This window comes from Balaenoptera ricei, chromosome 14, assembly GCF_028023285.1.
Source record: "Balaenoptera ricei isolate mBalRic1 chromosome 14, mBalRic1.hap2, whole genome shotgun sequence".
Lineage (NCBI taxonomy): Eukaryota > Metazoa > Chordata > Mammalia > Artiodactyla > Balaenopteridae > Balaenoptera > Balaenoptera ricei.
In genome coordinates, this window is record NC_082652.1 from 59,395,546 (window position 1) to 59,406,688 (window position 11,143).

Sequence of the window (11,143 nt, forward strand, 5' to 3'; positions counted from 1 at the left end):
ACTATTTACAAATTAGTTATTGTAATTTTGTAATTATTTGTTGTTGGTTTCATTGTTCTCCTAAAAAAAAAAAAATCACCCTCCTCCAACAACAATACTTTGCTTGGTACCATCATTAACTTCTAGAAGCTCTGACGGATACTTAGGGTTGACTTCTTACAATGTTTCAGAGCTCCAAAATATATTATATTCGTTGACCCATGATACCAAATATACAAACATTAAAAGGCCATATGACTCCCCCAAACCATATACTGACTACAATTCATTTCACATTGCTTTCACAGAAATACTGAGTGGACCAAGATGCTGTGAGTTGACTTTGTGATGGCATGAAGATGATGATTGGAGAATATTCTTGTTTAATCCCCAAATCATCTTAAAGCACAAGAAGAGAGGTTGATTTCAATCTTTGTATATAGAGTGTAAAACATTTTCTTTACATTAGGCATAATCATAAAAACATGTATAAGTTGTTTTGAAAATGCCTTGTAATAGATTTTACAAACACTGTGGTATCAAACACATTCTCAAAAACTGCTAGAACACTGACACAAAACCTGACTCAAAATGTAAGTTTTTCAGTAGACTTCTTTTCTAACTTGCATATTTAAAATTCAACTGTACCTGAGTTTCGCTCATACTTTTCTAAAAACTCAAATACAGTGACATTACCTCAAGTAAATTCTTTCCAAATAATCCCAAGGTTTAATGGATTTTTAATGAATTTCAGAGCCCTGGCACTGGAAAGTGGTATAAGATACAGGTTTATAAACTGGTCAACAGACAACAGCTCAAGACAAATTAGCCTAGAAAAGACAGTGAAACATACTTGTGCTAATTTGACAGCCTAAATATATTATGTATGAACATATATAAAGTATATTAGGCTTGCCATGTAACTATTTTTTATTAGTTTGTTGGGTTAAGTAACACTTTCTATCCAGCAATGATTACAACTTCACAACTTTTTTGTCTTCCTTTCTTTTCAAATAGTAGTTTAGTCCTATCTGGGGGAGAACAAGCTGAATGAAGACTTGGTTACCCATGCCCTTTCTGTGTTCAAGGGATAACCTTGAATGTACACTTTTATACTATACATATTTCCTATAAGAAAATGGCATTTCTAACTGGATTTCTCACTGAAGTTTATTTCTTTACCCACTAGCTAACTCAGCAACTTCAAAAAAGTATATAGGGCTTTCTTAGGCCACATTGACATTTGTCACAAGCAGTGAATAATTCAAGGCCATGGTTCTTATGTGAGATTATATTTTATTTTTGACTCACATGTAAACTTAGAGAGGGGAAAGCATATTTCGGCTATAGTATTCTCAACTCAGCCCTTTGATAAAATGATTTCTCATTTTGTTGGCTGTTTTTTTTTTTTTTTCCAACAAACCTAACTTACCCTTCTTATGATAAAATTGTGTCAAATAATTACAGACCAAAAAGAAATAATCATATACTTTTATATGCAGGACAACCATTTGCACATGACATAATAAAACAATCTAGAGAACATTTCTTTAATATCTTTGGGTTTAAAGAAAAATTGATTTCCCCAGTTGATTAACAATGGATGAATTTTCATAAGAGAAGACATGCTTTTCATTTCTAAATCCTAACAACCACACTGACTTCCAGCGACATGTTCCAATGAGATCATCACCACAGCCATAACTCGGGAATGCAGAGCAGTATTCCTAAAATGCTTGGCTACTATTATTTATATAACTGGTAACCTGCAGGGGAAATTGAATATCTTATGAAAATTTATCCAACTTCTCTAATAAAGAGTAAATTATCATAATACACATTTACAGTTACTTTCTGCTCTGATAATTCAATCCATTTCTAACAACAACAACAAAAAAGCTTTCATAAGCTTGCAATCATGTATCAGAAAAAAAAAAAAGAAAATTTCTCCTTGCCTAGTAAAAATCATTAAGTTCCAACTCATCACGGCTAGGATGCTAACCATCACAGAGCACATGCCACTTGGCAATTTGCCTCCTGGGATAGTCACAAATCTCCTTCCAGTGTTCTCCACTGGCTCCTTCTGCTGCTGCTCCCAGGACCAACCGCCCAATCACCTCATTTCGGGATCCCCTTTCAGAATCCAAAACCAGAAATTCAACACTTATCTCTTCAAGACCCTCACAGGGAATGTCAAAGACAAACAGTTCATTGAACACTGCGTTGGGGGTGCATTTCTTCACATGAGTCTTCTTTTTGGAGATTCTCTTTTTGGCATGGTACAGGTTCACTTTGACATAGGGATCTGCAATGAGAAACAATACACATTGTATTGACAAAATTTGGCAGGAAAGCCGATCTCAAGATAATGGTGCCTTAGAGATGCTAATAAAATGTGATTATTATGAAAATGAGTCAGAACAAAGTGAAAACATGGATAAAGCTTGGCTTCTCTATTGTCAATAAATTGAAAATAAGTAAGAATGTACAACATAAGAGATAGTGGAGGACGGGAAAGAACTGTAATGGAAGGATGAAGAGATAACATAAAGGGGAAGAAAATAGAATGTTCTAATGACACATTCTGATTACTAATAATTCATTCCAGAGAATGGAATAGAAGGAAAAAATAGTACACAACATCTATCCTTACTGAGTTGTATGACTTTGGATAAATCTCACTAATTCTCTGAGCATGTGCTGCTTTCTCTTTTGAATGGGGGAATGTGCATTTAGAATTCACAATGGCAATGCCTTTTTTGGCTTTAATTTTTTTGTGGTTCTTTAACCACTTGCTGTGTTTGTTTCCTGTTACCCAGTATTGATCTTTCCTGTGTCACCTGTATCCTGTGAATTTTAAGATCATACTACTTTATCACACATTTAATTATATTATTTTGCCCTTTTCTGGTTGCATGAGTTCATTTTAACTTCCTAACCTAAATCTTTAAGACCATGCTTTTAACCTCCATTATCTAATAATAAAACTACAACTAATAATAGCATTGGATGATAATTAATGAAATATATATTTCCAGACCTCATAATCCCCTTTAAGGTAAGTACTATTATATCCAGTTTGTATACAGTTTAAGAAACATACCCAATGTTACTATGCTAAGAAATGGAAGGGTTAGGATTTGAACTCAGATCGTTTTAAACCATAGGTCATGTGCTCTTTCTCATTGTACTATACAGCAAAGTTTTATTTTTTGTTTGTTTGTATTTTTAGTAGAAATTAGTCACAAAACTAAAAGCTAATTCTTAAAGCAGACACCAGACACATAAGGAATTAAAGGAAAGATAATAAAAATAATAGAAATGTAAGGGTAGGCAGGCTCATTTAAAATAGTAAAATTAAGAACTTTTCCTAAAACTTAATTTTATTTCCATCACTGTGTTTTTGGCAATGGCCTCACTTCTGCATTTATTACTGCTTTCTGCTTCAACTCCATTCAGTCCGACATCTATCACATACTAGCTTTGTTTTGGATCTTAGAACTATGCAGTTTTCTTCTTCTTGATAATGGCCTTGGCTCACACTTTTATACCATAAAATGAGAAACAGAAAAACAATCACATAACATGTGATTGTGAATAAAGGGTGAATCTAAATCATAGTCCAATGTTAGTTATTAACTATTTTGCCTAATATATTGCTCATTTCTACACTGAGCCTGCGTTTTTCAAAAGCATTCTTACCTGAAAGTCCAGATACATCAGATTTAGGCAGGTGCCGAGCTTTTAAAACAACCACAGTGAGAGTATTTGTGATGGACTGATAGCAGAGAGAGATCAGTAACTCACCACGTCCTGAAGACTTCTAAACAAAGAGAGATATGATATAAATATGTTTTTATTATTCTTTAGTTTTGAAATTTATACTTATATTAACATTTTTAAAGCACTATAATAGCATTGTTATTTAACTGTAATTTTCCTACTTATTTTACTTTAATATGCTAAAGAATCAAAGAGTAACTAAAAGCTTTTGTGCAGTACCATCACCTTCTAAAACAACTACCTGCCATCTTGTGGTCTTTTTAGGTACTACAGAATGTTAAAATTCCTAATGAGTTAGCCACACCCATTACTAGAAATGTTTTAAAGGGGGATATTTAAAATGTATCTTACACAGAGGTATTTTTAGTTTTTGCTTTTTAATTAACTCTCCACTTTTTGAAGTTATTAATGGTAATGAAAATTATCTAATTATTTGAATGGATCTGTATATGGTAAAATTACTCATGTTAAGTTTGATTTGATTTCAAATTCTTTAGCTCAGACATTATTAGAATTTGAATTCAGAAAACCTGAAATTTAGTCTGACAGCCACCACTCTCTTAGCCCAGAGGACTGATGGAGTTAAAATTCTCTTCCCCCACCCTACCCAGAGTCCTCCTTTAATCCAAGGAATGAATTAAGTATTGGAGAGAATTGATTCAGAATATTTAGTGCTTTGTCTTTGAACAGTATCATAGGGTTTTTCTTTGCATAACACTTAGGTCTTATTTTTACTTTAACATTAGATAAGATGACCAAGAACTCAAAGTACAAGTTCTAACTGAAAGTAACAAAAAGTAAACTTGGTATAACTAAGAATGATGGTTGCCCAGAGCTCCTAAAACTTCAATATATATTTATATAAAAGCTGACATGGGGTAACTGTATGAATAAGCACTCCAAGAAGAATAAGAGTAGGGAACAAATCTTTATTCCCACTGTGCCACTAAACAGGTGACTCAAACTACTTAATATTTCTGGATCTTGACTTTCATTAATTTCAACAGAAAAAGGTGAGGATGTGGTCAAAACAAACTTTATGGTATTCTATAAAATTATGCTTTATAGACACCAGTTATTCTGAAATACAACAATTGGAATCAAATGAGCTCCATATTTAAAGGGAAAATACATTTAAATTTGATTAATTGATGTCTTATCATTTTCTAATAATTCCAGAACTACCAAAGTAGCGTAACTGTAAAGGCAGAGTAACTCACTTCCTGTTATACAACATAAAGGTGAATATTTGTAATTCAATATAATGAGATATCTCTTCCTTAAAAAGCAATTCTATGAAAAGTCACTAGAACTTCAAATACTCAAAATGAACTGACTTAATTTTCAATTTCAATTTGAATTTCAAATTCAATTATGTTGACAATGAAATATATTTTTAACTTTCTTATGAGTAAGAAATATTTGTCTGCATTTTAGTGGCAATCGTAGTCAAAATACTTGTGACAGAAATTAATAAAAATATTTATATAAATGATATTTAAATAAATCCATAAAGGGTTCCTCTTTATTTTATATCATTAAGATACTTTACGCATTTCAGTTGTGGGTTAAAATTTCTTTCATCTACTCTATCCCCCTGCTCCTCATTTGATTATGATTAATAATAGTTAAACATCGTAAAGATGATATGTATAAGACATCATTTTAATAAAAATTCCCTAGATACAAAAAAGCTACAAAAAGATTGTTTATAAATATGTTAAGCACTAAAAATGAATTACCCTAACATTTCTCTTGATAATCTCTCTGTTCATTAACTTTTTTCCATCAGTTAATTCAATTCCTGTGAGAGGAATAAGGACTTCTCCAATTATATCATCTCTTGAAAACCTGTCAAAACTCAAGATTGTGAAGTGCAAGGCCAACTCTTGGATCTGGGTGTAGGGTATTCCATAGAATGTAAAGGTCTCATCAAAAGCTGGGTCCAAGGTCTTTCTCAGAACTCTGGTTTTCACTTTATGCTTCTTCTCTGGGAGAATCATCATTTTGATGTATGGATCAGAGGTCATCGACAGCTCATCCATGGCTGGCAAGCCACGGGCTTCTTTAATATTTACCACAAATGCTTTCTTCTCAAAGTTATACTCTAAGGAGAAGAAGAGGGTTCCCAGCTTCTCTTGTTTCTCATCTGAAGTAAGAGAAGTGCTGGACTTTAAGCTATCAGGGGAAACTGCCTCTTTTTCCCCTTCTGAAAAGAGCTTTGGGGTCACATTCTCCACGTCAGAAGGACTGCCAGCTTTGAGGTTTGTTTTGGGAAAATTGCCATTTAGATCTCTCTTCTCAAGGTCAAGACGCAAAGAATTATTTGGCCCAGCTGGTTTATTCTTTACTTCATTTTTCTCATCTGCTCCAAATTTCTTTTTGCTGTTTAGGTTTTCAGGGTAAATATCAACTCCCTTTAGCACATGCACAAACTTATATGGAGGAGTCTTGTTAGATTTGGATGATTTTCTCTGACAGCAGATCCATGCAAACAGAGAGACTGTGAAGACCAGGCCAAATGCACTGAAGATCCCCACCACTGTGGGAATTTCATCTGAAAAATCAAATGACCAATAACATGCATTAATTGGGCAGAGTTGTAGACACCCTATTTGAAAAGCATCCTAAAGCTGGCAGTTGCTGTAGGTTGTACAAATTGAATTGCTTTCCAACTGTTCTGGGTGAATTATGTACCTATTTCATGTCACTTTCAGGAATAAACACATATATAACACATAAATAATAAATGCAGTAAGATAGAAAATCCTTCATTGTAGTAAGTTTTCACAAATAAAATGAAAAGATGAAACTGGGCCTGGGTCAGGGATGGGAGAATGCTAAATGACCCTGACCTACCTTCGTTTTCTCAGATAACATGAGTCAACTACAGCATAATGAGTCAGTACTAATTTCATTATGTTTTCATTGACATTTTGAGGGTTTCCAGAAGTACCAATTCTTACTATGTAGCTCTAAGTGCATATTCTTCAAATACTGACAGAAATTATGGAAAATTATCTGCAATTGTCACAAAGTCATTAATAATTTCCATCCAAATTACAGAACAGTGGTAAAAGAAATGTACACACATTAGGGAAAAAAGAACAAAAATATATGAACAGTTTATTAATAATATACAACTTATAAGACTACAAACTCATATGCTGACCCAAAATTCTTCAAACACTGAATTATCCAAAATACAAATTAATTACCTAAATAGGATAAAACCCAAACAATGGTTATAAATGAATTATCATTCTTTAACATGTAATGAGAAGAGTGCGTAGAGATAATTTAGAGTTCAATTTTATCCATAACTGATTTTTTTCCTATCACATTTCCACATGGTAAATGGCAATCAAATTGAAACCGGCATTTGTTCCTTGAATGAGGGCACGTTAAATTATTGACATTAGGTAACACTGATTATGCATGAAGCTCACCCTGTTCCATATGTAAGTATATTCTCCAACCAATAATAAGTAACACTGTGTAAGTAAAAGCAGTATTACTATATCTGGACACATTGCATCAGTTGAGTCAATGTTTAATATAATCAAAACTAATATAATTAATGTAATAATATCTGCCTTTAGCTCCATTCCAGTCTATTTTTTAATCCCAAATAGTGAATAATAAAGTTAACAGTTCCAGTCAGGAAAGGGTTAAGGCTTGTTTAACTAACCCTGAAAGAACAATCTTTTGTTTCTCCCCTCCCCAATCCCCCAAACTTCTGCCTATCTACTTCATAATCACAAAACTGAACTCAAATAATATAAGATTAAGAAATGACAAGAGCAAAAATGCCTAAGAACATAAAAAAGCAAATACAACAATAAAAAATTCTGTAGTTTGATTATATCAAAGAACTGAATTGTGCAGAGGTGAACTTTGAATTTCCCAGATAGAAAAAACAGGGAATGCTACAGAAGAAGAATGAGGTGAGAGCTAAAGATCATCAGCTAAACTTAGTACCAGCTTTTCAATTTTTCCTTCTATTTAAGTCTTTGTGGGGAGAAAAAAAAAAAAAACAAAACACTCCTGGACTACCTAACAATCCAAGGCCAGGGAGCAAAAGCAAAGTCATGAACTATTCTTGATTCTTTAGTCAATGCAGGAAGAATAATTTTTTAAAAAGGAATAGAAAATAATTTTTTTCCTAAATAAACAATGCCAACAATAGAACATATTTTTAACTAACATAGCCTCTGAAAATTCCTCAGTATTCAAATATTTTTCTGATTTTCAAATCAGAAATTGGGAATACATATCATATCACAACAATATAAACTCAATCACTCAAATGGACAGCTGTGAAATTCATTTCTGAATATAATATCACAAATTTTCTGTATTTAATATTTATGTCAAATGGCAAAATATTCAATATAATATAGAAGGGCTCATCTACTCCCTGTGTATTCTCTACTGTTAAGCTCCTAAGCTTATGAGAGCAAAGATCTCAGTCATTTCACTCAGTTTCATAACAAACTTCTACAAATTCCCTGATATTTCTGAATACATGTAAAGTAAAACTCAAATCTCTTGCCTTTGGAATATAATGGGACCTAAAAATACTACTTTTCTATTTGAAGAAGTACATCTGATTTTTTTTTCCTTTTCTTTTTTTTACTGAAAAAGGGGAGAGCAATGGTGCTAAAAATCTGGTATAGGAAAAGGGAAATTGAACAGGAAAATATAAGTCCTAAGTATAGTTTCCAGTAGCTTTTAGCTAACTGACTTGCAACATTTCCCTTATCTCTCTGGGCTCCAGTTACCTCACCTGTGAAATGGAATGGCTCAGCTAGTTAATTTTGAATATCCCTTTAACCCTAGTATCATAGGATTCTGTGTCTTTCGCTAGCAACATATTTCAAGGATACAAGAAAAACATAGCAGAGAAAAAAATACCTTATGGTACACTCTGCAATAAAATATACAGCCTAAATGCCCAATGTTCAACTTATTTTATACCAAGATCAAACCCTTATGTAATCACAGAAACATCTGGCTTCCCCCAATAAGTTAAATACAGGTTTACGTACAAATAAAAATCACCTGCAGAATTAATGAAACCAACAAGCAAACAGACCTCTCTACTTAGAGCGCGCTGCAATTTACAGGGCTACCTGAATGATTAGGAACTTCTTGGATGTAAAATCGCCCTGGCAGAAAGCAATTTTAAGGAGAAAGATATCAAGGAAGGGAGAAACCACAGAGATAAGCCACTATTGCCCTTTAACAGTTCTCATTTTCCTACCTGGGAAATTTATGCTCAACATCCCGCGAACACACACACGCACACGCACACACACACACACACACACACACATACACACACACACACACACACACACACACACATACCTCGCCCCAGAGTATTTAAGGAACAACCGCAGTTATAAGCGGAGTAACTTGCTTACCAAATTCTTCCCGGCTGGTAGCGATCGGAGCCATTTTTTGCTGCGTATTCTGTCCGAGGTGCTGAACGGAAACTCCCTAGCTTGGTTTACTTGCCTGGATGTGAAGCGACAGGGCTTTTCCTAATGCTGAAAACAACGGCGCAAAGCACAGGGGACCTAAGCCTGGAATAGGGAGGAGGCAAAGAGGGAGGTCCACTCGCCCTCGCACAGTGATTTGCCACCCCTCTTCCTGTTTTGGCTCTTCAGAGACGCTTGTTTCCGAGACTCTAGAGGTGGCTGAAACCCGAATTGACGCAATCCTGACGCTACAGGGTTGAAATCAGCACCTCCTTCCTCCAAGCCTCTCCTCTACCCTTCATTCTTTCTTCTTCCCTTCCCTCCTGAGAATTCAACACACATTCATCAATTATTTTAACTGTTGGACTACGTTTGCTATTCTGTGAGGGCTCAGAGGTACATAGAGATGTCTTGAAACTCATCAATGTCAGTTCCTGATATAAAATCTGATCATCTAGATCAGTAAAAATGTGTCTATGTTATCAGAATAATATAATTTACAGAGGCGATTTGAGGAAAGAGTAAAAAGAGAGAAATTTCTGCATCAGTGATCCACTGTAAAATGCAAATCTATATTTTCTTGCTATTTAAATTTTTGTTTGATATATTATACTTATATTAGAAAAAAACTGCACATTGATCCATTTGAAATAAGATAACAGTTTTCCCATTATTATCACTTATTTTCTAATAAATTATTACTCTAAACATGTTGTTGATTCTGTTGCTCAATCTGTCTCTTAGCTCTCTTCCTTTAATATCTGACATTGGACCACTTAAAGTACTTAGGGACAGATGGGAATAATCTCTTGTGTATTCCAACTCACAGTTTTGACTTTTACATATAATGAGATTGTTTTTGGAATGTCATTTCTGGATAAAAGTCTAATATGTTTGTGCAAAATAGTTACAAGAATCATACCAAAATCTAAAATGACATTGATAATTATTGGTTATTTTCAAAGGAAAACATATTTTTTCTGAACTGATGATATTCCCAGGGTTGAGGAAGTCGGAAAATACGGTGTCAGATTCTGATTAATTTTAGTCTGAAGACTGTGACTTTTTAAAACAAGCATTAGCAATTTTCCAGAGAAGAGAAATGAGGCTGTAACTTCAACTTTCAATTAGTGGTCCACAAAGAATTCCTCTTCTCTGGATCTCAGTGAGCAAATGACATTCAGTGTGTGCTGGGATGGGGGAAGAATGGGTATGGGGTGAGTCCATAAAGCTACTGTACAAGTGACAGTTTCCTGCATACTGGCAAGCAGCTGCTCTGAACGTCAGGACTGTGTCTGGGGAGAAATTGGCTTCAGTCTTTTACATCATGGAAAATTTTATAAACCTAAGTCCCTCTTCTTTCCTTTTCTACTCACTCCCACATACTTGGCATTTTAACATTCTTCTAACAGATTTTTTCTTTAGCTTATATCTTCCTGCTATGAAAACATACAAACTAAATTACTGTATTCAAATTTTTCATTGGCAAAATCTGTGTTTTCTGTCCTCATCTTTCCATTTAATTCAGATTACTTGCTTTCTTGATTTTGCATGCACTGGTGAGATTGTCCCTATGAATAAATATCCATTAGACAGATGAAAGAGAGAGTGGCATTTTTTTGTGATATGTATCACAGGTAAACAAAACATATGGTGTGAGGTTTACTAAAATATGTTTTCTAGCTAAGTTATTGCTACATAAGGTTATACTCACTTGTAAACATAAGTACCTTATATATGTGTCCTATATAAATTAATATCTCATTAATTTTACCTCAGGTGGTAAAATGCTATCATCCAAAACCTGTCTAGATTGTTTAAACTCTGTTTCTACAGAACGCCACCTTACCCTGGGCTGTCTCATTTCTGAGGACACATTGTGATAAAATTACCTC

The 11,143-nt window shown here is 34.0% G+C and overlaps 1 protein-coding gene across 1 annotated transcript; it reads right to left on the reverse strand.

The window, feature by feature from the left end:
• Positions 1 to 1,976: 1,976 nt before the first annotated feature.
• On the reverse strand, positions 1,977 to 9,225 carry SYT4 (synaptotagmin 4). The gene is made up of 4 exons (XM_059894802.1): positions 9,192 to 9,225; positions 5,505 to 6,319; positions 3,682 to 3,802; positions 1,977 to 2,284 (listed from the first exon to the last, which is right to left on the reverse strand). Exons 1-4 carry the CDS (start codon positions 9,223 to 9,225, stop codon positions 1,977 to 1,979), a joined length of 1,278 nt encoding a protein of 425 aa, XP_059750785.1.
• Positions 9,226 to 11,143: the final 1,918 nt, after the last annotated feature.

Bases quoted from the DNA above. Each gene is read 5' to 3' on its own strand.
- SYT4 (XM_059894802.1), bottom strand. From the start codon at position 9,225: ATGGCTCCGATCGCTACCAGCCGGGAAGAATTTG. The intron at 6,320-9,191 runs GTAAGCAAGTTA...TTGATTTTTCAG, and splicing joins TACCAGCCGGGAAGAATTTG to ATGAAATTCCCACAGTGGTG. The intron at 2,285-3,681 runs GTAAGAATGCTT...TTCTCATTGCAG, and splicing joins TGATGTATCTGGACTTTCAG to ATCCCTATGTCAAAGTGAAC.